Source organism: Coregonus clupeaformis, chromosome 20 (assembly GCF_020615455.1).
Source record: "Coregonus clupeaformis isolate EN_2021a chromosome 20, ASM2061545v1, whole genome shotgun sequence".
Classification (NCBI taxonomy): Eukaryota; Metazoa; Chordata; class Actinopteri; order Salmoniformes; family Salmonidae; genus Coregonus; species Coregonus clupeaformis.
In genome coordinates, this window is record NC_059211.1 from 15,130,421 (window position 1) to 15,155,701 (window position 25,281).

The window sequence follows — 25,281 nt, forward strand, 5'->3', positions numbered from 1 at the left end:
AACGTGTATTGTATATGAAATTCATTTAAGACGGCATATACACACACATCCAATTCAACTGCATAACACACAAACAATGGAGGTTGGTTGCACTCTCTCGCCTTGCAAAAGGCAGACACACAGTAAAGCACTACATTCACCTGCAGAGCGTGCACACACACTTCTCACTTTAGAGAGAGAGAGAGTGAGAGAGCGAGAGAGAGAGCACACGCACACACTTCTCACTTCGAGTAAATACACAGCCAACTGTATTGGCTATTGGCTGGTGCACCAAATACAATGGTCTTATGCTCTGCTTTCAAAATGGAAGATGAGATATCAGAAGGTAATGAACAGTTTATGGCTGGAATGAATGGAGTCAATTTGTGACTTCAACACCTCCCAACAAAGGTTATCTCTCTAGTAATGAAGTGAACCAAAAGAGATTTAGGAGCCCAAAGGAGATGTGTGAGTGTAGGTGTGCGTTCGTACGCGCTTTTGTGTGTTTGTGCTTGTGTTCTCGCCTGTGTGTGCGCCTCTCTGTGCGTGTGTGTGTGTGTATGTGTGTTGATCAGAGGGGCAGACCCAGAGCTATGGCCTTACTCTCAGTGAGGGGACTCAGGGAGCCGCTGGGCTACTTGATTGCTGTTTAATGGAACGGGCTGCAAGGGAGTGGCTGGAGAGCCCGGCGATGACTGCTACTGTACGTGCCATTTGCCCAGCGATGTGGGGGAAACCAGGCCCCGTCTACAAAGGTTGAGCAGCCTCCGGTCTTACTGGGAGACTTGCGTTCAATTCAAGTAGCAGCTTGAAAAATGCAGGTGTGGATTGAGCTATACTAAACTCAGCAAAAAAATAAACATCCTCTCACTGTCAACTGCGTTTATTTTCAGCAAACCTAACATGTGTAAATATTTATATGAACATAACAAGACTCAACAACTGAGACATGAACTGAACAAGTTCCACAGACATGTGACTAACAGAAATGGAATGTGTCCCTAAACAAAGGGGGGTTCAAAATCAAAAGTAACAGTCAGTATCTGGTGTGGCCACCAGCTGCATTAAGTACTGCAGTGCATCTCCTCCTCATGGACTGCACCAGATTTGCCAGTTATTGCTGTGAGATGTTACCCCACTCTTCCACCAAGGCACCTGCAAGTTCCCTGACATTTCTGGGGGGAATGGCCCTAGCCCTCACCCTCCGATCCAACAGGTCCCAGACGTGCTCAATGGGATTGAGTTCCGGGCTCCTCACTGGTCATTGCAGAACACTGACATTCCTGTCTTGCAGGAAATCACGCACAGAACGAGCAGTATGGCTGGTGGCATTGTCATGCTGGAGGGTCATGTCAGGATGAGCCTGCAGGAAGGGTACCACATGAGGGAGGAGGATGTCTTCCCTGTAACGCACAGCATTGAGATTGCCTGCAATGACAACAAGCTCAGTCCGATGATGCTGTGACACACCGCCCCAGACCATAACAGACCATCCATCTCCAAATCAATCCCGCTCCAGAGTACAGGCCTCGGTGTAACGCTCAGTCCTTCAACGATAAACGCGAATCCGACCATCACCCCTGGTGAGACAACACCGCGACTCGTCAGTGAAGAGCACTTTTTACCAGTCCTGTCTGGTCCAGCGACGGTGGGTTTGTGCCCATAGGCGACGTTGTTGCCGGTGATGTCTGGTGAGGACCTGCCTTACAACAGGCCTACAAGCCCTCAGTCCAGCCTCTCTTAGCCTATTGCGGACAGTCTGAGCACTGATGGAGGAATTGTGCGTTCCTGGTGTAACTCAGGCAGTTGTTGTTGCCATCCTGTACCTGTCCCGCAGGTGTGATGTTCGGATGTACGATCCTGTGCAGATGTTGTTACACGTGGTCTGCCACTGCGAGGACGATCAGCTGTCCGTCCTGTCTCCCTGTAGCGCTGTCTTAGGCGTCTCACAGTACGGACATTGCAATTTATTGTCCTGGCCACATCTGCAGTCCTCATGCCTCCTTGCAGCATGCCTAAGGCACGTTCACGCAGATGAGCAGGGACCCTGGGCATCTTTCTTTTGGTGTTTTTCAGAGTCAGTAGAAAGGCCTCTTTAGTGTCCTAAGTTTTCATAACTGTGACCTTAATTGCCCTACCGTCTGTAAGCTGTTAGTGTCTTAATGACCGTTCCACAGGTGCATGTTCATTAATTGTTTATGGTTCATTGAACAAGCATGGGAAACAGTGTTTAAACCCTTTACAATGAAGATCTGTGAAGTTATTTGGATTTTTACTAATCATCTTTGAAAGACAGGGTCCTGAAAAAGGGATGTTTATTTTTTTCCCTGAGTTTAGTACAGAGGGTTATGGTTGTGTCAAAACCAGGCATTTAATCCATGAATTTGGCTCTCCTCCCCTCCGACACCAGGATTTCCCCCTCCTGTGTCACGGCGGTTGCCTCTGCTTATGCCAGGGCTGCCAACAGCAACAGGCTGAGGGCACAGTAGTGAAGCAGCACCAAGCCGTGCCAGGGAGAGGGGCAGGAAGAGAGGGTAGGGGTGGGTCGGGGGGTAGCACAAATGGGGCAAGGGAGGCAGGGGGCTGCCGTGCAGATGGCCTCAGTTAGCCTGCTAGCCCCTCTTCACCACAGCAGAACACACACACATACAAACACTCACACCTAGGTGTATGTACACACACACACAGGAACGCAAACACAATGCTAAATCCCAGTGAACGACACCAAATATAACAGCATGGAGGTCCCCTGTAGTGTAGATACTGTAGGGCAGATACAAGTGTACCTCACCCCCTCCACAACCACATCTGAACTGAAGCCAAGAGGCAGGAAACTGCCTGACCACGAATGCTATGGGACAGGCTCAAGGTGATAGGGGACAAGACCTACTGAATTATGTTAGTGTAGGTTACGCCAGATAAAGCTTGCGTGTATAATACATATTTTTATCAGAATGCACCATTGAATCTTACAACGCATTATGACTGGCAGATCTCTCTCTCTGTGTGTGCGCATCTCTCTGTGTGTGAGCGTTTCTCTGTGTGCGCTTCTCTGTGTGAGCGTGCGTCTCTCTCTCTCTCTCTCTCTCTCTCTGAGCGTGCTTCTCTCGCTCTCTGTGTGAGTGTGTGCGCGCGTCTCTCTGTGAGATCGCGTGCTTCTGTATGTGCGTGCGTGTCTCTGTGTGTGTGCACGCGTGCTTCTCTTTGTGTGTGTGTGTGTGTGTGTCTCTCTTGTGTGTGTGTGTGTGTGTGTGTGTGTGTGTGCGTGCGCATGCCCCTCTCTCTCTCCCTCTCCAAATGTCATGGTTACTATGCATTTATTTGGACAAGGAAAATGTTGCCCTAAGTGCTAGTGTGTGTGTGCTTACGCGCAGCGTGGGTGTACGTGTGTGTATGCTCGCCTGTGAGTAATCAGACGTGTGCGTGTTGATGGGAGGCAGTATTGCCTGCCAGTACCTCCAGTAGCTCGTCCTCTGGTCTCAGCAGCCCGTGTTTGGCCACAGGGCCCTCAGGAGCCACAGAAGAGATGTAGTGGTGGCCGTCGAACGAGTCCAACTCAACCCCCAGGCGCATGGTGTGGATGGGAAGAAGCTAGAATAGAATAGAATACTTTATTAGCCCATAGAGAACTGTGGAGGTTTTTAATAAGGGGAACTGTGTGGCATTAGGCTCCATTTTGAGTTTGTAACTGGTTGTAACCTTGGAGTACTTCTGTAGCTCAGCGTCATCTTCGATGACAGGGTCCAGCACAACCACCTGGGAAAGACACAAACAATGGCACTATATAATTGTTTCCATGACAATGTAGACACTATGGTTTGATCCAGTCTCATGTGTCAGCAAATCAAAAAGCTACTAACTGTGCATATTCTATCAAACGAACTGCTGTTAGAAACGTACCAGAACGTCGTAATCTGGCCCCAGGGCCTGCTCCCATTTGGCCCTCAGCTCCAGCTCAGACAGAGAGACTCCCTCCATAGCTGAGAGACACAGTGACAGTGTTGATGCTAGGAGGAATGTTAATAACTGTGGCATATGTACCTTTAAGAGATAAATGTATTGGGGCATTGGGGTCCAGGGATGGGACATTAGGTTGAGGTTTATGTGTGTGTCTGTGTGTCTGTGTAAAAAGAGCTAGCCTGGTCCCAGATATGTTTGTGCTTTTGCCTACTCCATTGTCAAGCCAAACATGACAATTCCAATTCCATAAGGAGTTGGCAAGAAACCAGAAACAGACTGGCACCCAGGCTACAAAATAACTAGGTGATTGGTGCATTTGAGTGAATTTAAACTGACTGTGCCATTATGATGGTTGGTTGTAGACTTGGTTTTACATGTTGCCCAGTATCAGAGATACACTACTATTTGTGTTCCACTTCATTCTATGCAGTTTATACGTCTGTGATTTATCCATTAAATTCAATTGCTATGACGATTCTAGATAACAAAAATACAAAACAAAAAAGACTCCACAAACAAATGCATTGACTTGAAATAGTTCCATGGTGATTCTAAATCATAAGAATGCAATTACATTTGAAACGGGTGATTTCACAATTTAATGTATTCATAGGTTGCACCTTCGTCACTTGTTCGTGTCACGCCATTGTTATGAACATTCTCAATCCACACTCTATCGGCGCCCCCATAGTGGTGCCAAGCCTAGTCATTCTGGACGGAGACTGACTACTGTTTCGTCTAAATTACGAACGTTCAAAACAATATTGTGACAAAACATGCAACCCATGAATAGCAGAAGTAGAAGTTCAGAATGTTTGGTTGTTAGGCGCCAACTCAGTTTTGGTGGCAACAACACAACACGTGCGACTAGCTTCTGCAATCTAAGATTGATAGATTTCTTAAAAATGAGCTTCTGGCACAAGCAAATGGACCAATCTGTAGTACCATGGATAACACAGGAACATCAGTATCTTCCTGGGTAAACTTCTCACACAGTAAGTACCTAACTACACTGGTCAATAAATCTAAACATATTTAACCATACAAATTGTGATGAGTCTTTGAGTGAGATTTCTCCATCTGAAATTCATTAAACAAGATTGATTAACGGCTGAAAACAATTCTGTGTGCGTGCGGCGCATGCGGAGTATGTGCGTGTGTGTGTGTGTGTGTGTGTGTGTGTGTGTGTGTGTGTGTGTGTGTGTGGCGCGAACATCACTAGAAACGGCCTGTCCTAGTGCGAGTGAGACAATCATTCCCTCAACTTAGATAGTACCACGACTGAAATCTTTAACACTGAGGAATAAAAGATCTGATCCATAGCTGTTAAACTTGACACAGTGAGAAATCAAACTTGGGACAAAGATTGCTTCCTGGATCACAAGTAGCTCGGAGTCCAAGCAAATTAATAGGCATGATTCCTGCTCCCCCAGAACTATACTGTAGGGCTCTGTCTCAAATGGCACCCTATTCTCTATATAGTGCACCAAAAGTAGTGCACTTTACAGGGAATAGGGTACCATTTGAGAAACAGCCTAGGACTCTCTTTACAATGAACCTGGGGGGAAATCAGCAGCAGGATGTCGAGGAGGAAATATTATGTTGCGTGTTCATTACCAGTGTAAAGATGTAAAGAGAAACTCTTCAACATCCAGAGAGAGCGCTCACTCCCCTGAACTGACCACAATCACTCCCCATACACACATGGAACCGTTTGAGCAGCGGGTGCATGTGTGTGCCCCTCTCGCTCTGTCAACCCAGTGCATACAAACCCAAAGACCTGTGACATGAGCTCCAGTACTGTACCTGATTAAATTAGCATTGCTAACCCCTCGCCGACGCAGAGCAATTACTCTCCAACGTTTCACTAAATAAATACGATAATACATCGTACTGGGATGTCGAGAAAGGAAGGAACATCTGTTGGCCAGGCAGTGGAGACGAGCGCACACACATACACACAGGACCTAAACATTGACATTACTTTTCAGTCGTTTAGCAAAGAAAAAAAGGAGGTTAGAAAAAAAAAGAGGGAGAGAAAAGGAGGGAGAGAAAGAGAACAAATGGGTGTTGGAGCTAGGTTGGACAAGCACAATCAGGCTGGTTCAAGTGTTGAGTTACTGTACTGGCACAGTGGCGCTACCATAAGATATTGTTTTGCAAATGTGTAATGTACTGTGAACGTGAATGTTGATGGTTCATACATCCATTCTTCTACAGTGGGGGAAAAAAAGTATTTAGTCAGCCACCAATTGTGCAAGTTCTCCCACTTAAAAAGATGAGGCTTGTAATTTTCATCATAGGTACACACATCAACTATGAACAAAAAAATCCAGCAAATCACATTGTAGGATTTTTAATGAATTTATTTGCAAATTATGGTGGAAAATAAGTATTTGGTCAATAACAAAAGTTTCTCAATACTTTGTTATATACCCTTTGTTGACAATGACACAGGTCAAACGTTTTCTGTAAGTCTTCACAAGGTTTTCACACACTGTTGCTGGTATTTTGGCCCATTCCTCCATGCAGATCTCCTCTAGAGCAGTGATGTTTTGAGGCTGTCGCTGGGCAACACGGACTTTCAACTCCCTCCAAAGATTTTCTATGGGGTTGAGATCTGGAGACTGGCTAGGCCACTCCAGGACCTTGAAATGCTTCTTACGAAGCCACTCCTTCGTTGCCCGGGCGGTGTGTTTGGGATCATTGTCATGCTGAAAGACCCAGCCACGTTTCATCTTCAATGCCCTTGCTGATGGAAGGAGGTTTTCACTCAAAATCTCACGATACATGGCCCCATTCATTCTTTCCTTTACACGGATCAGTCGTCCTGGTCCCTTTGCAGAAAAACAGCCCCAAAGCATGATGTTTCCACCCCCCATGCTTCACAGTAGGTATGGTGTTCTTTGGATGCAACTCAGCATTCTTTGTCCTCCAAACACGACTGAGTTGAGTTTTTACCAAAAAGTTCTATTTTGGTTTCATCTGACCATATGACATTCTCCCAATCCTCTTCTGGATCATCAAAATGCACTCTAGCAAACTTCAGACGGGCCTGGACATGTACTGGCTTAAGCAGGGGGACACGTCTGGCACTGCAGGATTTGAGTCCCTGGCGGCGTAGTGTGTTACTGATGGTAGGCTTTGTTACTTTGGTCCCAGCTCTCTGCAGGTCATTCACTAGGTCCCCCCATGTGGTTCTGGGATTTTTGCTCACCGTTCTTGTGATCATTTTGACCCCACGGGGTGAGATCTTGCGTGGAGCCCCAGATCGAGGGAGATTATCAGTGGTCTTGTATGTCTTCCATTTCCTAATAATTGCTCCCACAGTTGATTTCTTCAAACCAAGCTGCTTACCTATTGCAGATTCAGTCTTCCCAGCCTGGTGCAGGTCTACAATTTTGTTTCTGGTGTCCTTTGACAGCTCTTTGGTCTTGGCCATAGTGGAGTTTGGAGTGTGACTGTTTGAGGTTGTGGACAGGTGTCTTTTATACTGATAACAAGTTCAAACAGGTGCCATTAATACAGGTAACGAGTGGAGGACAGAGGAGCCTCTTAAAGAAGTTACAGGTCTGTGAGAGCCAGAAATCTTGCTTGTTTGTAGGTGACCAAATACTTATTTTCCACCATCATTTGCAAATAAATTCATAAAAAATCCTACAATGTGATTTTCTGGATTTTTTTCTTCTCAATTTGCCTGTCATAGTTGACGTGTACCTATGATGAAAATTACAGGCCTCTCATCTTTTTAAGTGGGAGAACTTGCACAATTGGTGGCTGACTAAATACTTTTTTTCCCCACTGTATGTGATTAACAGGTCTCGTGACACTACACTGAACTACAGTACAAACAAAGCCCAGATCACAACACCACCTCCAAGCAACAATCAGCCAACATTTGCTCTGCAGTGGACTGGACTAGAATCAGTTTCTAAGATCTTCAACTTTCAATGACTCTTACACACATAAAGTATGGCTGTACCCTACATGGCACCATTCCCTTTATAGTACAATACTTTTGACCAGGTTCCATTGGGTCTTAGGGAATAGGGTCCCATTTGGGACACATCCCATGTCTTTGGTATTTCTGCTTCAGGTGATACTTCCAAAGCAATCAACTTTAATTGAGAGACAAATACCTTAAACCTTCTCTCTTTGCCCTAATCACATAACAACCATGGTCAAACCATCATGCCTAATGAGTGTCACTGATTATATCCCTAATAATTATACACAACAACAAATTGACTGTAGATTCCAAACAAAGGGTGTTTTGATTTTGCACGCACACACTCTTGCATGCACGCACGCACGCAACACGCACACACGGAAATAAGCCCTTGACAAGCAGTCATTGCTATCCGTGGGGCTTGTATTGGCTCCCCTGTGCAACAGAATACTTTATTATGGAGATTTGGCAGGTAAAGGGTCTTGTCAGGATTCATTAGATCCGAGTGTAACATGAGCCCCACACACACACACACACTTCCCCTGTTCCCAGCTCTAGCCCCCTGCTATTCCGTTACCCCCTCTCTTCCCCTTCTTTCCTTTCTTGATATTTATATCTTGCAGGGTGGACGTGTAGCATGTCTCCAACAGTGTCCAACAAGCCTGCTGTGGAGGCTGATGAAAGAGGGGGTGGAGGAGTGGTTTAGGGGGGTACGGGGATGGAATGGTTGGGTTTGAATGACTGCGTGGTCCGCCGATGACCCGGACCCAGAGAGAGGGGAAGGGGTGTGGGGTGGAGGGGGTGGAAGGGTGTAATACAGGATCAGCTTCCAGTGCTTATGTAGTGACTGACTGTATATAAAAAGAAACAGTAGGCAGACAACAATGGGGGGAGGATTAAAAAAATAGAAGGAAAGTGATAGAAACTTTGTGGTGCAGACACTTAAACCAATCACCTCATCTGGACAAGGAATATTTGTTTATCGTGACTTCTTGTTCTGTCACTAATGTGCAACAGGTACTGGCACACTACCTGGTTAAATGACATTGTGACAGTTGACAGGGATGTTGCCCCCTAGTGTCCAACTATCCAACAGTCAGCTAGCAGCGCTGTGTTTACGCAGTATGTGTAAGTGACCGCTACCTCCATCTAGACAACAGATGACTGACTGGGAGTGCGTCTATGGAGTAATGAGGCGTGTGTGTGTGTGTGGGCGTTGTTCTATGACTAACCTGCCCTAACCCAGGCACTGGGAGCATGAGGGGACAGAATGAGAGAGAGAGACAGAGAGAGTGAGTGAGTGAACAGAGGATGGATGGATAGATGAATGAATAGACGGACCGACGGATGGATGAGCTCACCGCTGGCCAGCTGTGTTCTGCTGGTGCTCATCAGAAGTGTCTCAGTGGGCTCCAGTAGGGGGGCCACGCTGGGGGCCCTCTGCAGGTCTGACGACCGAGCCTTGATCTCTGCAGACCTCTTCAGAGACACACGCGACGGCTCTCTCTGGACTACAACACAAACACAGAGGCATAAGAGCACACAACGTATCTGTTTATTTAGTCATATCTGTGGTGCAGTTCTGACATATCATATGAAACACCAGCAGCCAGACAAAACAGCCATACTGGTCAGAACATAAGGCTGGTTGGAAAGACATGTGTTGGGGATATTTGTGGTTAATTTGAGCCAGGCGTTGCACAAATGAACACTCAATCACATTGTGTGTGTGCGTGACCACATTCAACGACATTACACCCACTGCCAACAATACACATGTATTCAGAAGAAATCTGGTTGTGGGTTTTTTGAGAAAAATATCCAGTTTTAGCTTGGATGGCCTGACAGGAAGTGGTACAAGTTCACTGCTCACAGTGCTTTAGTTACTTCGTCCAAGATGACCCGGGGGAATATTTTTATCTGAGCGTTATATAGGATTTAACATAGTTCCTCTCTATTCATTTCTGATTCCCGCTCCAGTGCCTTCAGAAAGTATTCATACCCCTTGACCTTAGTCTGAATTTAAAATTGATCAAATATGTATTTTCCTCACCCATCTACACACAATATCCCATAATGACAAAGTAAAAACATGTTTTTAGAAACGTTTGCATATTTATTGAAAATGAAATACAGAAATCTCTCATTTACTTAAGTATTCACACCCGAGTCAATACTTTGTAGAAGCACCTTTGGCAGCGATTACAGCTGCAAGTCTTTCTGGTTAAGTCTCTAAGAGCTTTCCACACCTGGATTATACAACATTTGCCCATTATTCTTTTTTTTTTAAATCTTCAAGCTCTGTCAAATTGGTTGTTGATCATTGCTATAAAAAATGTCAAGTAGATCCAAGTCAAAACAGTAACTTGGCCACATTCACCGTCTTCTTGGTAAGCAACTCCAATGTAGATTTGGCCTTGTGTTTTAGGTTATTGACCTGCTGAAAGGTGAATTCCTCTCCCACTGTCTGTTGGAAAGCAGACTGAACCAGGTTTTCCTCTAGGATTTTGCCTATGCTTAGCTCCATTCTGTAAAAAATTTTTCCTGAAAAACACCCCAGTCCTTAACGATTAAAAGCATACCCATAACATGACACAGCCACCACTATGCTTGAAAAAATGGAGAGTGGTACTCAGTCATGTATTGTATTTGCCCCAAACATAACATTTGTATTCAGGACAAAAAGTGAATTGATTTGCCACATTTTTTGCAGTATTACTTTAGTGCCTTGTTGCAAACAGGATTAATGTATATAGTCCCCTGTAGCTATATAGTCCCCTGTAGCTCAGTTGGTAGAGCGTGGCGCTTGCAACGCCAGGGTTGTGGGTTCGTTTCCCATGAGGGGCCAGTATGAAAATGTATGCACTCACTAACTGTAAGTCGCTCTGGATAAGAGCGTCTGCTAAATGACTAAAATGTAAATGTAATAGTATTATTCTGTAGAGACTCCGTTCTTTTCACACTGTCAATTAAGTTAGTATTGTGGAATAACTACAATGTTGTTGATCCATCCTCAGTTTTCTACTATCACAGCCATTAAACTCTGTAACTGTTTTAAAATCACCATTGGCCTCATGGTGAAATCCCTGAGTGGGTCCCTTCCTCTCCAGCAACTGAGTTAGGGAGGAGGCCTATATATTTGTAGTGACTGGGTGTATTGATATCCAAAGTGGAATGACTAACTTCACCATGCTCAAAGGGACATCCATTCTATTTTTACCCATCTACCAATAGATGCCCTTCTTTGCGAGGCATTGGAAAACCTCTCTAGTCTTTGTGGTTGAATCTGTTTGAAATTCACTGCTCAACTGAGGGACCTTACAGATAATTGTATGTGTTGGGTACAGAGATGAAGCGGTCAATCAAAAATCATGTTAAACACAATTTTTGCATTAGTCCATGCAACTTATTATGTGAATTGTTAAGCAAATTATTACTCCTGAACTTATTTAGGCTTGCCATAACAAAGGGGTTGACTACTTATTGACTAAATACATTTCAGCTTTTAATTTTTTATTAATTTATAAAACATCCTAAAAACATAACTCCAGTTTGACATGATGGGGTATTGTGTGAAGGCAAAAAATCTCAATTTAATCAATTTTAAATTAAGGCTGAAACACAACAAAAATGTGGGAAAAGGGGTGTGAATACTTTCTGAATGCACTGTATCCTAGGCCCTCCGAGGACAACACAAGTCAAGTAGACTACATGAGAGAGAAGGCCAGTGTGTGTGCGTGTGTGTGTGTACATACAAGTCTGTTTTAGTGTGTGTGTGTTCGGTTTGGGCAGTATACCGGGGTATTTTGAAATACAGTCAGTATGACTTTGAAAACCGTCAATAGCGTATAAAAATCTGGATGCCGCCCACCCTAGTGTGCGTACCTTTACATTTACATTTGAGTCATTTAGCAGACGCTCTTATCCAGTGCGACTTACAGTTCATACTGGCCCCCGTGGGAATCGAACCCACAACCCTGGTGTTGCAAGCGCCATGCTCTACCAACTGAGCTACACGGGGCCCCCGTGTACAAGGCTAGCAGTCTTCAGTTAGCACTGTATGCCGTTCCCCCATCGGTGTAATGAAACAAAAGGAGTCCAGGAGAGATAAGATTCCCACTGTGGCTTAACTTGCTCTTCTAAATCACCTCCTGCAACGCTGGGCTTACCAATAGCTGTGGAAGTGACCAACGGACACGGACTCGTAGAAGTCGCAGGAAATTAGGTTGTATATCTTGGGACGCTTTGCCGACTAGATACTTTTGGGAAATTACAGCAAGTAAACACATTCCTTATCGCAATCTTCCCCTCTGATGCTGGATGGTAATTGGAAATGGCCGGAAGGAGTATGAACTTATTGGATGACACCCTATTCCCTATAAAACGCCTTCAGAAAGTACTCACACCTCTTGACTTTTTCCACAATTTGTTGTGTTCCAGCCTGAATTTAAAATTGTTTACATTGAGATTTTGTCTCACTGGCTTACACACAATACCCCATAATGTCAAAGGTGAATTTTGTTTTTTTAATGACTACCTCATCTCTGTACCCCACACATACAATTATCTGTAAGGTCCCTCAGTCGAGCAGTGAATTTAGACATAGCACTGCCTATAGACAGAATAGAAATCACAAGCCACTTTAAGAAATGGAACACTAGTCACATTAATAATGTTTACATATCTTGCATTACTCATCTCATATGTACATACTGTATTCTATACTATTCTACTGTATCTTAGTCCATGCCGCTCTGACATCGCTCGTCCGTATATGTTGTGAAATTGTTAGATATTAGCATTTCGCTACACCCGCAATAACATCTGCTAAACACGTGTATGTGACCAATAACATTTGATTTGGAATTTCAAACACAGATTCAACCCCAAAGACCAGGGAAGTTTTCCTATGCCTCGCAAATAAGGGCACCTATTGGTAGATTGGTAAAAATAAAAAAGCAGATATTGAATATCCCTTTGAGCATGGTGACGTTATTAATTACACTTTGGATGGTGTATCAATACACCCAGTCACTACAAAGATACAGGCGTCCTTCCTAACAGTTGCCGGAGAGGAAGGAAACCGCTCAGGGATTCACTATGAGGCCAATGGTGACTTTAAAACAGCTACAGAGTTTAATGGCTGTGATAGGAGAAAACTGAGGATGGATCAACAACATTGTAGTTATTCCACAATACTAACTAGTTATTCCAAAATCCAATAAAACTGCAAAAAATATGGCAAAGAAATTAACTTTACGTCCTGAACACAAAATGTTTTGTTTGGGGCAAATCCAACACATCACTGAGTACCACTCTTCACATTTTCAAGCATGGTGGTGGCTGCGTCATGTTATGGGTATGCTTGGACTAGGGAGCTTTTTTAGGATAAAAAGAGACAGAATAGAGCTAAGCACAGGCAAAATCCTAGAAGAAAACCTGGTTCAGTCTGCTTTCCAACAGACACTGGGAGACAAATTCACATTTCAGCAGGACAATAACCTAAAACACACGGCCAAATATACACTGTAGTTGCTTACCAACACAACATTGACTGTTCCGGAGTGGCCGAGTTACAGTATAGACTTAAATCTGCTTGAAAATCAATGCAAGACTTGAAAATGGCTGTCGAGCAATGATCAACAACCAACTTGACAGAGCTTGAAGAATTGTAAAAAGGATAATGTGCAAATATTGTACAATCCAGGTGTGCAAAGCTCTTAGAGACTGAATGACGCACAGCTATAATCGCTGCCAAAGGTGATTCTAACATGTATTGACTGAGACGTGTGACTATTTATATAAATTTGATATATTTCTGTAATTAATTTTCAATTCATTTGCAAAAATTTCTAAAAACATGTTTTCACTTTGTCATTATGGGGTATTGTGTGTAGATGGTTGAGAGAAAAATATATTGAAACCATTTTGAATTCAGGCTGTAACACAACAAAATGTGGAATAAGTCAAGGGGTAGGAATACTTTCTGAAGGCACTGTATCCTTCAAAGTCAACTCTGGACCTCGAATCCAGTTCCACTGCATTTTTTTCGTTGTTCCCTTCAAATCAGGGACTGAGGTGGGTACAATTCATTATCAGATAGAAGAGAAAACCAGCAGGCTCTGGACCTCGTAGGGTCAGAGTTACCCCTGCCCTATGTAATGCACTACTTTTGATCAGGGCCCATAGGGAATAGGGTGCCATTTGGGACGCACCCCAGGACAGTGGAGTTGGGATGGTGAAGTTGACATTTCTGCCGACTTTGCTAAGGGAAATGCCCATAGGTTCTATGAAGTTAGTGGATATACAGTACAGTGCTGTAGCAGGGGTAGTGACACGTTTGTAATACACGCGCACATTCATGCGCACACGCACAGACGACTGATGAATAGTCCTTACCTTTGTCCAGGGACCTCTCCAGTGAGGGTCTGGGCGAGGCCATCTTCCTGGCCAGGGTGAGGTGGACCGTCTGGCCCGTCTGCTTCATCACATCCAGAACTTCCTGGTTAGTGAAGCCCTGCAGGCTCACCCCGTCCATCTGACAACGGAACAGTCCAAAATTACTTAGTTCACCCTATCCATCTGAACCAATGGAAAAGTCCAAAATTACTTAGCTCACTCCGTTCATCTGACACAATTGAACAGGCCAACATGACTCATCAAGTAATTGAGAACACATTCTCTTTTTCTATAGAAACCTGACAAAGGACTGATATGGTTGTGTTATACTGTGATGTATGGTTTTGTTGGTTAGGTGAGTCCTAGCCGTGCACTAACAAACCTGATTCAGCTTTAATCATCTAATCACCAAGACCTTGGTTAGCTAAATCAGGTGTTAGTGCTGTGTTGGGACATTTCAATAAGGGGTAGAAAAGGCCACTAGATCCTCACTGTGCACGTACACACCTAGGGGTTAATGAAGGTGGCACTCATTAAAAGCTGATTAAGGGTCTTACCGCTATAATCCTGTCGTGGATCCGTATGTTTCCGCTCTGCTCAGCTGCACTCCCAGGAACTACGTTCTTCACAAACACCCCCAACGCGTCTGAGACACACACAGAGCGAGAGAGAGCGAGAGAGAGGGGAGAGAAAGAGGGGAGAGAAAGAGGGGAGGAAGAGCTCAGGGAGAGGGAGAGATCAGGGAGCGAGAGAAAGGGGTGAAGAGAGAAAGAGCGATAAAGGGAGAGGGCAATAAAGAAACTATCCATCCCAACCAGTGTCATCAAAGCATTGAGTGACATTAGCTATCGGATCTGAGTGCCAATAGGGATTAGGGGCCTACCTTCGCTGGTAAAGGCGTTGTAACCGATGATGGAGATGCCCAGGCTCTGGCCCTCCTTCTTCTTCAGAGGCACTTCATGGATCTCATAACCCTCCAGGTTGGGCTGGAACAAACAGGGAAACAGACAGAGATATAGAGCAGCTATACAGTACGTGGATTGTTGTCATTTTATGGATGCAGTCACCAAAACATCATTTTGTGTGTGTGTGTGCACGTAGACAGGCAGGGGCAACAGGAGGTCTGCATGGTTGGATGTGTGTGTGTGTACGTATGCACACTTATGTTCCCCATTCCCAGTCTCACTTACAGTCCTGCTGACCCTGCGCTGGGGTCCGACTCCAGGCAGTGGGGGCAGGGCTGAGACGGGACTGGTGGCGGGCGGGGGAGGGGGAGGCAAGGAGGTGGAGGGCTGTCCCAAAGGGTCACGGGCGATGAGCATGCGCACACGGCTCCCGCAGCCCTGCAGCACCTTGACCACCTGGTCACTGGCCAGGCCCCAAGTGGGGGTCTCCCCGATACGCAGGATATGGTCGCCCGTACGCAGACGCCCATCCTAGGAGGGGGAGAGAGAGAGAGAGAGAGAGAGAAGAAAGAGAGAGAGAGAGAGAGAAGAGAGAGAGAGAGAGAGAGAGAGAGAGAGAGAGAGAGAGAGCATTTCTGAACAACATTTTTACAAACTTGAAATATACTGTAGATCATACACAAGCATTATAATTCATGGCCTAGGAATAACCGCACCCTCCATGTATTTCACTTAATTTCTTACAGTTTGTTAAAGTGTGCCAGTACATGTAAGAACCACCGAGAAACTCTGCTCATTTTCAGTAGCCTCAGACTATTTCAGCCAATGTGGTCCAATGCATTTTACATCCCACTTGAACAGGCTAGTCCCACCCTGGTCTGGCCTGGCACGCGCAGCTAAACTAGGAAATATATTCCCCGACTCGCAGGTCAAGCAGAATCAACTCAGAGGAAAAAGAGAAATCATGATCCACAAAGAGATGGGGAGAATGGCAGCCTTTGTGGAAAGACGGATGAAAACCGTTTGATGCATAAACTTGGTGCAGGAAATCTCCCCAACTTCTCTTCCTGGGTAAAAGCACGGGACAACAGGGGCACATGGAAGCCGGGCACGGCCATTAAACGTTGAAATGGGAAACGCCAGGGTCTAACAAAGCCCCAGTTTTGACAGCTTTTTTGGAGCATCAAATCCAGTGATGTGTGAAATGTTGCACTGTGCCTTTTGAACAAGCAGGGTTTTGTTGCCTGCGCCCGGGCTCTCTTGGACATTCAGAGAGAAAGAGAGCGAGAGAAAGGGAGGGAGGGGAAGAGAGAGGGAGAGAGAGAGAGGGAGCAACAGAGAGAAATAGACAGAGAGAGAGAGAGAGAGAGACAGAGATAGAGAGAAAGAGAGAGAGAGGGTGGGAGAGAGAGGGTGGGAGAGAGAGGGTGCGAGAGAGAGGGTGGGAGAGAGAGGGTGAGAGAGAGAGGGTGGGAGAGAGAGAGAGAGAGAGAGGGAGAGAGAGAGAGAGAGAGAGAGAGAGAGAGAGAGAGAGGACTGGTGTAAGGGGCTTTCAAAAACAAGGACAGTGTTATTTTTATCCAGATCGCTCCTGGATAATACTTTAATTGTAAACCTTTGGTGAACATCTCTGTAATTGCGAACAGAAAAGCGGTCCTACGAGCCGGATGCAGGGCGAGCTGGCTCTGTGTAGCCAGGATGTAATCCCCTTACAAGGTGATTCTGTTTTCCCCCCTCCGGCTCAATGGCTATTATAATGTAACTGAGCCTTTTGTGGGACGCGCTCTGCATTAATTCAGCTAAACTGGCTGTTACCATTCATAGGGGATGACCGGTCTGTTACAGAAGGATAAGGAAGTAGAAAGCTTTTTAAAGCAAAGCCCTGAGTATGTAATGGTGTGGTCGGCCTACTGCTGAGGACTATTGTGCAATGGAAAAGGGTCACGGCCTACGTCTTAATCGTCTAATAAAATTCTTAATTTGACCTTTCGAAATTGACTAACGCTGTTATTGACAAATCCGTTTACGGATACATTTATTTCATCTTTGAGATGGAGCATAATATTTACCACTGGCATAACTCATTGTGAGTGAATCCAACAGCTAAATGGCAATCCCATGACAAGAGTTGGCAAATAGAATAGAAAACACAAATGAAACGTCTATTAATGTGGGCATCATCAGATACCTCTGTTCAGGGTGGAAAAGTCCTGAAACTTTCCCAAAATTCCATTGATTTTCAGAAATCCTGGTTGGAGGATTTTTAGTATTAGGAGAGAATAGCTGCAAGTGAATCCTACAACCTGAAAAACCTTGGAATTTGGTGAAAGTTTCCAGAAAATTGCAACCCTACCTTTTAACAGACTGCGCCATCTACATGTAACTGCCAAAATAAAGGAAACACTTGAGTAAATGAGGGATAAAAAGTATATTGAAAGCAGGTGCTTCCACACAGGTGTGGTTCCTGAGTTAATTAAGCAAATGACATCCCATCTTGCGTAGGGTCATGTATAAAAAATACCCAGTTGCCCATTACTTTGGCTACAATGGCTAGAAGAAGTGATCTCAGTGACTTTGAAAGTGTCAAAAGAGCATAGGGGGTTTCACCCTAAAGAGTCTAAGCCGGGGGAGGGGGGTTCTAAGCTAACATATGGAATTGTTTTAAGATACCAAGGATCATTTTGCTATTTGATTTTGAATTTTAAGACCCCTTAAGGTATCAAAAAAAGTATTACAAAATTATTGGATGAATTTGGCATTACTGCTATAAGCCAATAAAAAACACATTGAGTAACAGTTTCACTAAATGGAACAACAGATTTTTTTATATTTAGTTTTACATGTATTTATCCCCAAACTATTTCCATATACAGTGGGGGAAAAAAGTATTTAGTCAGCCACCAATTGTGCAAGTTCTCCCACTTAAAAAGGATGAGAGAGGCCTGTAATTTTCATCATAGGTACACATCAACTATGACAGACAAAATGAGAAGAAAGAAAATCCAGAAAATCACATTGTAGGATTTTTTATGAATTTATTTGCAAATTATGGTGGAAAATAAGTATTTGGTCAATAACAAAAGTTTCTCAATACTTTGTTATATACCCTTTGTTGGCAATGACACAGGTCAAACGTTTTCTGTAAGTCTTCACAAGGTTTTCACACACTGTTGCTGGTATTTTGGCCCATTCCTCCATGCAGATCTCCTCTAGAGCAGTGATGTTTTGGGGCTGTCGCTGGGCAACACGGACTTTCAACTCCCTCCAAAGATTTTCTATGGGGTTGAGATCTGGAGACTGGCTAGGCCACTCCAGGACCTTGAAATGCTTCTTACGAAGCCACTCCTTCGTTGCCCGGGCGGTGTGTTTGGGATCATTGTCATGCTGAAAGACCCAGCCACGTTTCATCTTCAATGCCCTTGCTGATGGAAGGAGGTTTTCACTCAAAATCTCACGATACATGGCCCCATTCATTCTTTCCTTTACACGGATCAGTCGTCCTGGTCCCTTTGCAGAAAAACAGCCCCAAAGCATGATGTTTCCACCCCATGCTTCACAGTAGGTATGGTGTTCTTTGGATGCAACTCAGCATTCTTTGTCCTCCAAACACAACGAGTTGAGTTTTTACCAAAAAGTTATATTTTGGTTTCATCTGACCATATGACATTCTCCCAATCCTCTTCTGGATCATCCAAATGCACTCTAGCAAACTTCAGACGGGCCTGGACATGTACTGGCTTAAGCAGGGGGACATGTCTGGCACTGCAGGATTTGAGTCCCTGGCGGCGTAGTGTGTTACTGATGGTAGGCTTTGTTACTTTGGTCCCAGCTCTCTGCAGGTCATTCACTAGGTCCCACCGTGTGGTTCTGGGATTTTTGCTCACCGTTCTTGTGATCATTTTGACCCCACGGGGTGAGATCTTGCATGGAGCCCCAGATCGAGGGAGATTATCAGTGTCTTCCATTTCCTAATAATTGCTCCCATAGTTGATTTCTTCAAACCAAGCTGCTTACCTATTGCAGATTCAGTCTTCCCAGCCTGGTGCAGGTCTACAATTTTGTTTCTGGTGTCCTTTGACAGCTCTTTGGTCTTGGCCATAGTGGAGTTTGGAGTGTGACTGTTTGAGGTTGTGGACAGGTGTCTTTTATACTGATAACAAGTTCAAACAGGTGCCATTAATACAGGTAACGAGTGGAGGACAGAGGAGCCTCTTAAAGAAGAAGTTACAGGTCTGTGAGAGCCAGAAATCTTGCTTGTTTGTAGGTGACCAAATACTTATTTTCCACCATAATTTGCAAATAAATTCATTAAAAATCCTACAATGTGATTTTCTGGATTTTTTTCCCTCAATTTGTCTGTCATAGTTGACGTGTACCTATGATGAAAATTACAGGCCTCTCATCTTTTTAAGTGGGAGAACTTACACAATTGGTGGCTGACTAAATATTTTTTCCCCCCACTGTATATGTTTTCGTGAGAAGACCGATTTTCAGGATGTCTCATGGTCTGACAAACACCGTTCTAGCTCTGCCACCTTTCACCGCAGACGCGGAAGGATATTGGCGGAAGCGGTGAATTGAGACGCAGCCCATGCAAAAAAACATATCTCTAGCTTAAACAGACAGATTGTATTATGTTAATTAGGTTTCCGTGGGGGCACAACCATTGTAGGCCGAGGTTTAAAGGGTGTGTGTGTGTCTCAGTCACCAGATCGCAACCTAATTTAACACTTATGGGAGATTCTGGAGCGGCGCCTGAGACAGCTTTTTCCACCACCATCAACAAAACACCAAATTATGGAATTTCTCCTAGAAGAATTATGTTGCATCCCTCCAATAGAGCTCCAGGCGCATTGAAGCTGTTCTAGCGGCTTGTGCTTGCCCAATGCCCGATTAAGAGACTTTATGTTGGTGTTTCCTTTATTTTGGCAGTTACCTGTATTAACTTTCAAAGCATGAGTGTATGTTATGTTCAATATACCTTATCAGCCACGCTGTTTGGCACCAGGGTCCTGACCACCACCCCCGTGGCCTTGCCTCCAACAATACCGAAGCCCAGGCCAGAGCCGTCGTTCACCAGCTCCATCTCCTCTACATGGCCCCACTGCTCCTGGACGCTCTATACAGCGAGAGAGAGAAAGACAAGATAAGAGTGAATGATTGATTCATATAACCTCAATATGTGTGAGCAGGGCTGTGACAGAATGTCAGTGATTGAAGGCTAATCCTGTTCAATAATAAGACAAAATTGGGCTTGCTGCAACATGGTGGCGAAGAGATTGGAACTGTAGTTCTGGACTAAAAAGCATGTTCAATAAGAAGAAGAAGAATCTTCATTAAAAGTGCTTCTTAGTCCAGGACTAGAGTGAAACCGACCCTTAGTCTGAGGCCTGCCAGAGTAAGCCTTATCAATTATCAGTGCATACGTGACCTGCAATATTAACTTAAAACTTCACATGGCTGTGGCTTACTACATGGCTGTGGGGAAATATTGGGCCCAACTTAATGGTTTTCGCTAAACGTCCAAAATATAAAACAAGCGGCTGATCAACGTCGAGGTCAGTGAGTCCCTTGGGTCCTGTTCTAAAGCCTCCGCTAACCTCTCGGATCACACACACATTCCCCCCATCCCGTCCCAATCAAAACCATGTCTCCTCCTAGGCTTTTATTAACCAACCAATCGGCTGCTGCAATCAGAACAGCTCTTTTCTCTTATTACACAGCGTTATCTGATGGGTGACTTCCTCTGCAGTTTGCTCTCTATCTAATGAAACCTCATTGTGGTGTCTTACGTACTGCAGCCCCTGGGGAGACAAAGCCTTTCTACCACTCCTGCTCACTACTTATCCCGCTTACTACAGAAAAGTTAAGAGCAATTTCCCAGATAAGAAGTGGAGCTTCACAGTCAGTAAAACAGATGTGTTTTGTGGCAAGGGCTGGTTTCCGTCTGAGCTTTCAGGTTCAAATGAACGAGTGTTGCCTGTTCACTTACGAGCAGAGTTGTAAGCAGGCTTGGTTAAGTTCAATAAGCAACTTTGTGAGAGTAAGTATGCAGATTCACTAAAACTTGTTAGACAACTTCTACAGTCTGTGTGTACATGTCTTATTCTGAAAATAGAGCATCTAGATGTGAAGAGTCTACCTGCTGGGTTTAACAGTATACAAAGGCATTCTGTGGCTTAGGCTAATTGATTTGACCACAGAAAATGTATGTTTACATGCTACTGTTATATCATGGCAACTGAACAGAGCCTGAATTATCATAATTCATATAGGCCTCGCAATTATGACTGTTAGAACAATAACTATTCACTAAACTAGACATCATGAGATGAAATGAAACACAGGATTTGATCAACTTCATTAATGGAACTAAAGACCTAACATACACCTGATATTCTCAATCCCATAAATGCTGTGAGCAGGGACGGAAGCAAATTCTGGAAAAACTGTGGGCCAAATTGCATTTCCTTCCATATTGACAGTTCAGCCCCATGAAAGGTTACAGAATTATTAGACAAACAGCAGAGAGTTGTCTTATGAAACCCAAACAAACACAGGTCTGGGTTAATAACAGTTTTAATGAGAAAGCCATAACGAGAACATGCAACCCAGGCACTCAGTTTCAGAGAAGAAAAACAGTTTTACTGGGAGCCTGGGACAACATGCCTTCTAGATCATCCCACCTGGAAGCTCGGTCCATATTAGGAATAGTCATGCTTATCCTATATCAGCACTCAGACTTTGTGAATAAGGGCACAGGGCATCTCGTTACAGTATAGAAGTGGATCACGTCAGAATTGTTTTAAAATGTTCAAAGAAACATAGGGTTTAAGATTATGCCAACGTGCTCTAGAAGCCATGTTTTGTGAGAATGTCAGGTATGAGGTGGGTGGATAAGAGCGTCTGTACAATACGAAGGAAACCAACCCCTGAAGCCAACCTAGGTCAATATTTTCTCAGCTTTTCACGATAAGACAGCTAGTCTGGATGGACAGAGGGCAGGGGAGCTTGTTTAAAAGGGGAGCTGAGGAGAGGAACATTTGTTTTTAAGGGGAAGATTCAGTTGATGGGTATCGGGGTCGAGAGGGGCCGAATGACATCATGACCTCTGATTGACAGGTGACTCATCGTGCGGAGTTCACATTGCCTTTGGTGTCCCACAAGAGTAAAGAGGAGATTGATTTCTGTCTATACGGGACACTGTCACGCTGACGAAAACTATGACAGAATAAATACGGAATAAACAGGATCGCGACAGAATGATTTTATGTTGCCTTTTCACAAGTTGGTTATTCCTAATTTATCTGTGTTTACGGTAATAGTTTTCTGACCATTCACAACGGAGAGAACGAGTAGAGGGAGTGGTGCCAAGGGACGATACCAGTACCGCCATAATCCTTAGTATCATAGCAAGGAAACAAAACAAAGCAAATTTTACTTTTAGGAAAGCAGCCCTAATGTCGGAAACAAACATAATTTTGTTTTCATCCAGAGTCACGTTTATTTATTTTCCAAGTTATAGCACACAATATTTTACTTTAAAAGGACCCAACAGTTAGGTCCGCTTCGTGTTTTTATTTTTGCCATGGAAAAAAATTTCCGATACTGGTATCGTCACAACCCTAGCGCCAAGCTGTCAATTCAACGTTGCAATGAAGAGAATCAGCGAGCAGTGTCTGGGTTTTTGTAGAAGTGGAATCTTGGCTCAGGGTGATAGATCGTTAGGCCGGAAAAACTGCAATAAAAATCAAATCCAGACTTTTCTTTTTTGCCAGCGCTCCATTAAACACGGCCTCAAGAGAAACAGCACATGAATAAAACACAAGGCAAAGCAAGGCCCTGGCTTGATATGTACGCAGGATAGGGCCTCCATCCAAACTGAATTAAAAACAACATGAATAGTGAAAAAGCACAAGATAATGACCTCATAATGGCTGGAACTAGGCCTAACTTGTCTGTGTCATCTCGTTTGCATTAAACTTTTTGTTGTTGTTATTATTTTTGTTTTCGGAGGGCTTTTCTTTGTGGTTATTTAAAGGTCCAATGCAGCCGTTTTTATCTCAATATCAAATCATTTCTGGGTAACAATTACTGTGATTGTTTTCAATTAAAAAACTAAAATAGCTTCATAGCAATGAGCAAATTCTCATGCAATAATTTTGAGACATGGATTGTGTGTATGCGCCATTCAGAAAGTGAATGGGCAAGAAAAAATATTTCAAAGTGCCTTTGAATGGGGTATGGTAGTAGGTGCCAGGCTCACCGGTTTGTGTCAAGAACTGCAATGCTGCTGTTTTTTTTTACACTCAACAGTTTCCCGTGTGTATCAAGAATTGTCCACCACCCAAAGGACATCCAGCCAACTTGACACAACTGTGGGAAGCATTGGAGTCAACATGGACTAGCATCCCTGTGGAATTCTTTCAACACCTTGTAGAGTCCAAGCCACAACATATTGAGGCTGTTCTGAGGGGGAAAGGGGGGTGCTGTGCAACTCAATATTAGGAAGTTGTTCTTAATATTTTGTACACTCAGTGTATATAAATCACAGGAAAATCACATTTGTGACTGCACTGGGCCTTTAATTAAACTTGCAGCGGTTAGGACTGGTTCTGTTTATAATAAATATATGCCATATGTTTGTTGTCGGAGCTTCAGGTTAATCGTATCCGTCACCCCAGTGTTGATATAGCCCATCTCATTTTCACCCGCTGCAAGTTGCTCATTCTACACCTCCCTTTACATGTCAGTTCTGATAAAAACTTCTACCTATTTTTGACCATTGAGTTTAATGACAATAATGCTTTATCAATAACTACCACTCTTTGCCTTATTATACACTGAACAAAAATATAAACGCAACATGCAATAACTTCAAAGATTTTACTGAGGTACAGTTCATATAAGGAAATTGAAATGCATTCATTAAGCCCTAATCTATGGATTTCACAAGACTGGGAATACAGATATGCATCTGTGGTCACAGATATCTTTAAAAAACAAAAAGGTTGGGACATGGATCAGAAAACCAGTCAGTATCTGGTGCGACCACCATTTGCCTCATGCAGCTCGACATCTCCTTCGCATATAGTTGATCAGGCTGTTGATCGTGGCCTGATGTCCCAATCTTCTTCAATGGCAGTGCGAAGTAGCAGGATATTGGCAGGAACTGGAACGCGCGGTCATACACATCGATCCAGAGCATTCCAAACATGCTCAATGGGTGACATGTCTGGTGAGTATACAGGCCATGGAAGAGCTGGGACATTTTCAGCTTCCAGGAACTGTGTACAGATCCTTGTGACATGGGGCCGTACATTATCATGCTGAAACACGAGGTGATGGCGGCAGATGAAAGGCACCACAATGGGCTTCAGCATCTCTTCACGGTATCTCTGTGCATTCAAATTGCCATCGATAAAATGCAATTGTGTTCGTTGTCCGTAGCGTATGCCTGCCAATATCATAACCCCACCGCCACCATGGGGCACTCTGTTCAAAATGTTAACAGCAAACTGCTCGCCCATACGACGCCATTAATGCTGTCTTCTTTCTGCCCAGCGCACTTGAAACCAGGATTAATCCGTGAAGATCACATCTCCAGCGTGCCAGTGGCCATTGAAGGTGAGCATGTGCCCACTGAAGTCAGTTACGACGCGAAACTGCAGTCAGGTCAAGACCCTGGTGAGGACGACAAGCATGCAGATGAGCTTCCCTGAGATGGTTTCTGACAGTTTGTGCAGTAATTATTCTGTTGTGCAAACTCACAGTTTCATCAGCTGTCCGGGTGGCTGGTCTCAGACAATCCCGCAGATGGACAAGCCAGATGTGGAGGTCATGGGCTCGCTTGGTTACACTGTGGTCTGTGGTTATGAGGCCGGTTGGACGTACTGCCAAATCCTCTAAAACATTGCTCATGGTAGAGAAATGAACATTCAATTCTCTGGCAACAGCTCTGGTGGACATTCCTGCAGTCAGCATGCCAATTGCACGCTCCCTCAAAACTGAGACATCTATGGTATTGTATAGTGTGACAAAACCCCACATTTTAGAGTGGCCTTTTATTGTCCCCAGCACAATGTGCAC

The 25,281-nt window shown here is 44.2% G+C and overlaps 1 protein-coding gene across 7 annotated transcripts in view; it reads right to left on the reverse strand.

The window, feature by feature from the left end:
- LOC121533722 (inaD-like protein) overlaps positions 1-25,281 on the reverse strand; it is a 169,409-nt gene that overhangs the window by 134,685 nt on the left and 9,443 nt on the right. For all 7 annotated transcript variants that reach the window (XM_045205328.1, XM_045205327.1, XM_041839901.2 and 4 more), the window contains exons 8-16: positions 20,174-20,311; positions 15,478-15,723; positions 15,171-15,273; positions 14,845-14,933; positions 14,288-14,426; positions 9,250-9,399; positions 3,880-3,959; positions 3,679-3,735; positions 3,436-3,570 (exon numbers count right to left, since the gene is read on the reverse strand). In XM_045205328.1, coding sequence (XP_045061263.1) covers positions 3,436-3,570; positions 3,679-3,735; positions 3,880-3,959; positions 9,250-9,399; positions 14,288-14,426; positions 14,845-14,933; positions 15,171-15,273; positions 15,478-15,723; positions 20,174-20,311 — 1,137 coding nt within the window. The remainder of the gene's footprint in view (positions 1-3,435; positions 3,571-3,678; positions 3,736-3,879; positions 3,960-9,249; positions 9,400-14,287; positions 14,427-14,844; positions 14,934-15,170; positions 15,274-15,477; positions 15,724-20,173; positions 20,312-25,281) is intronic.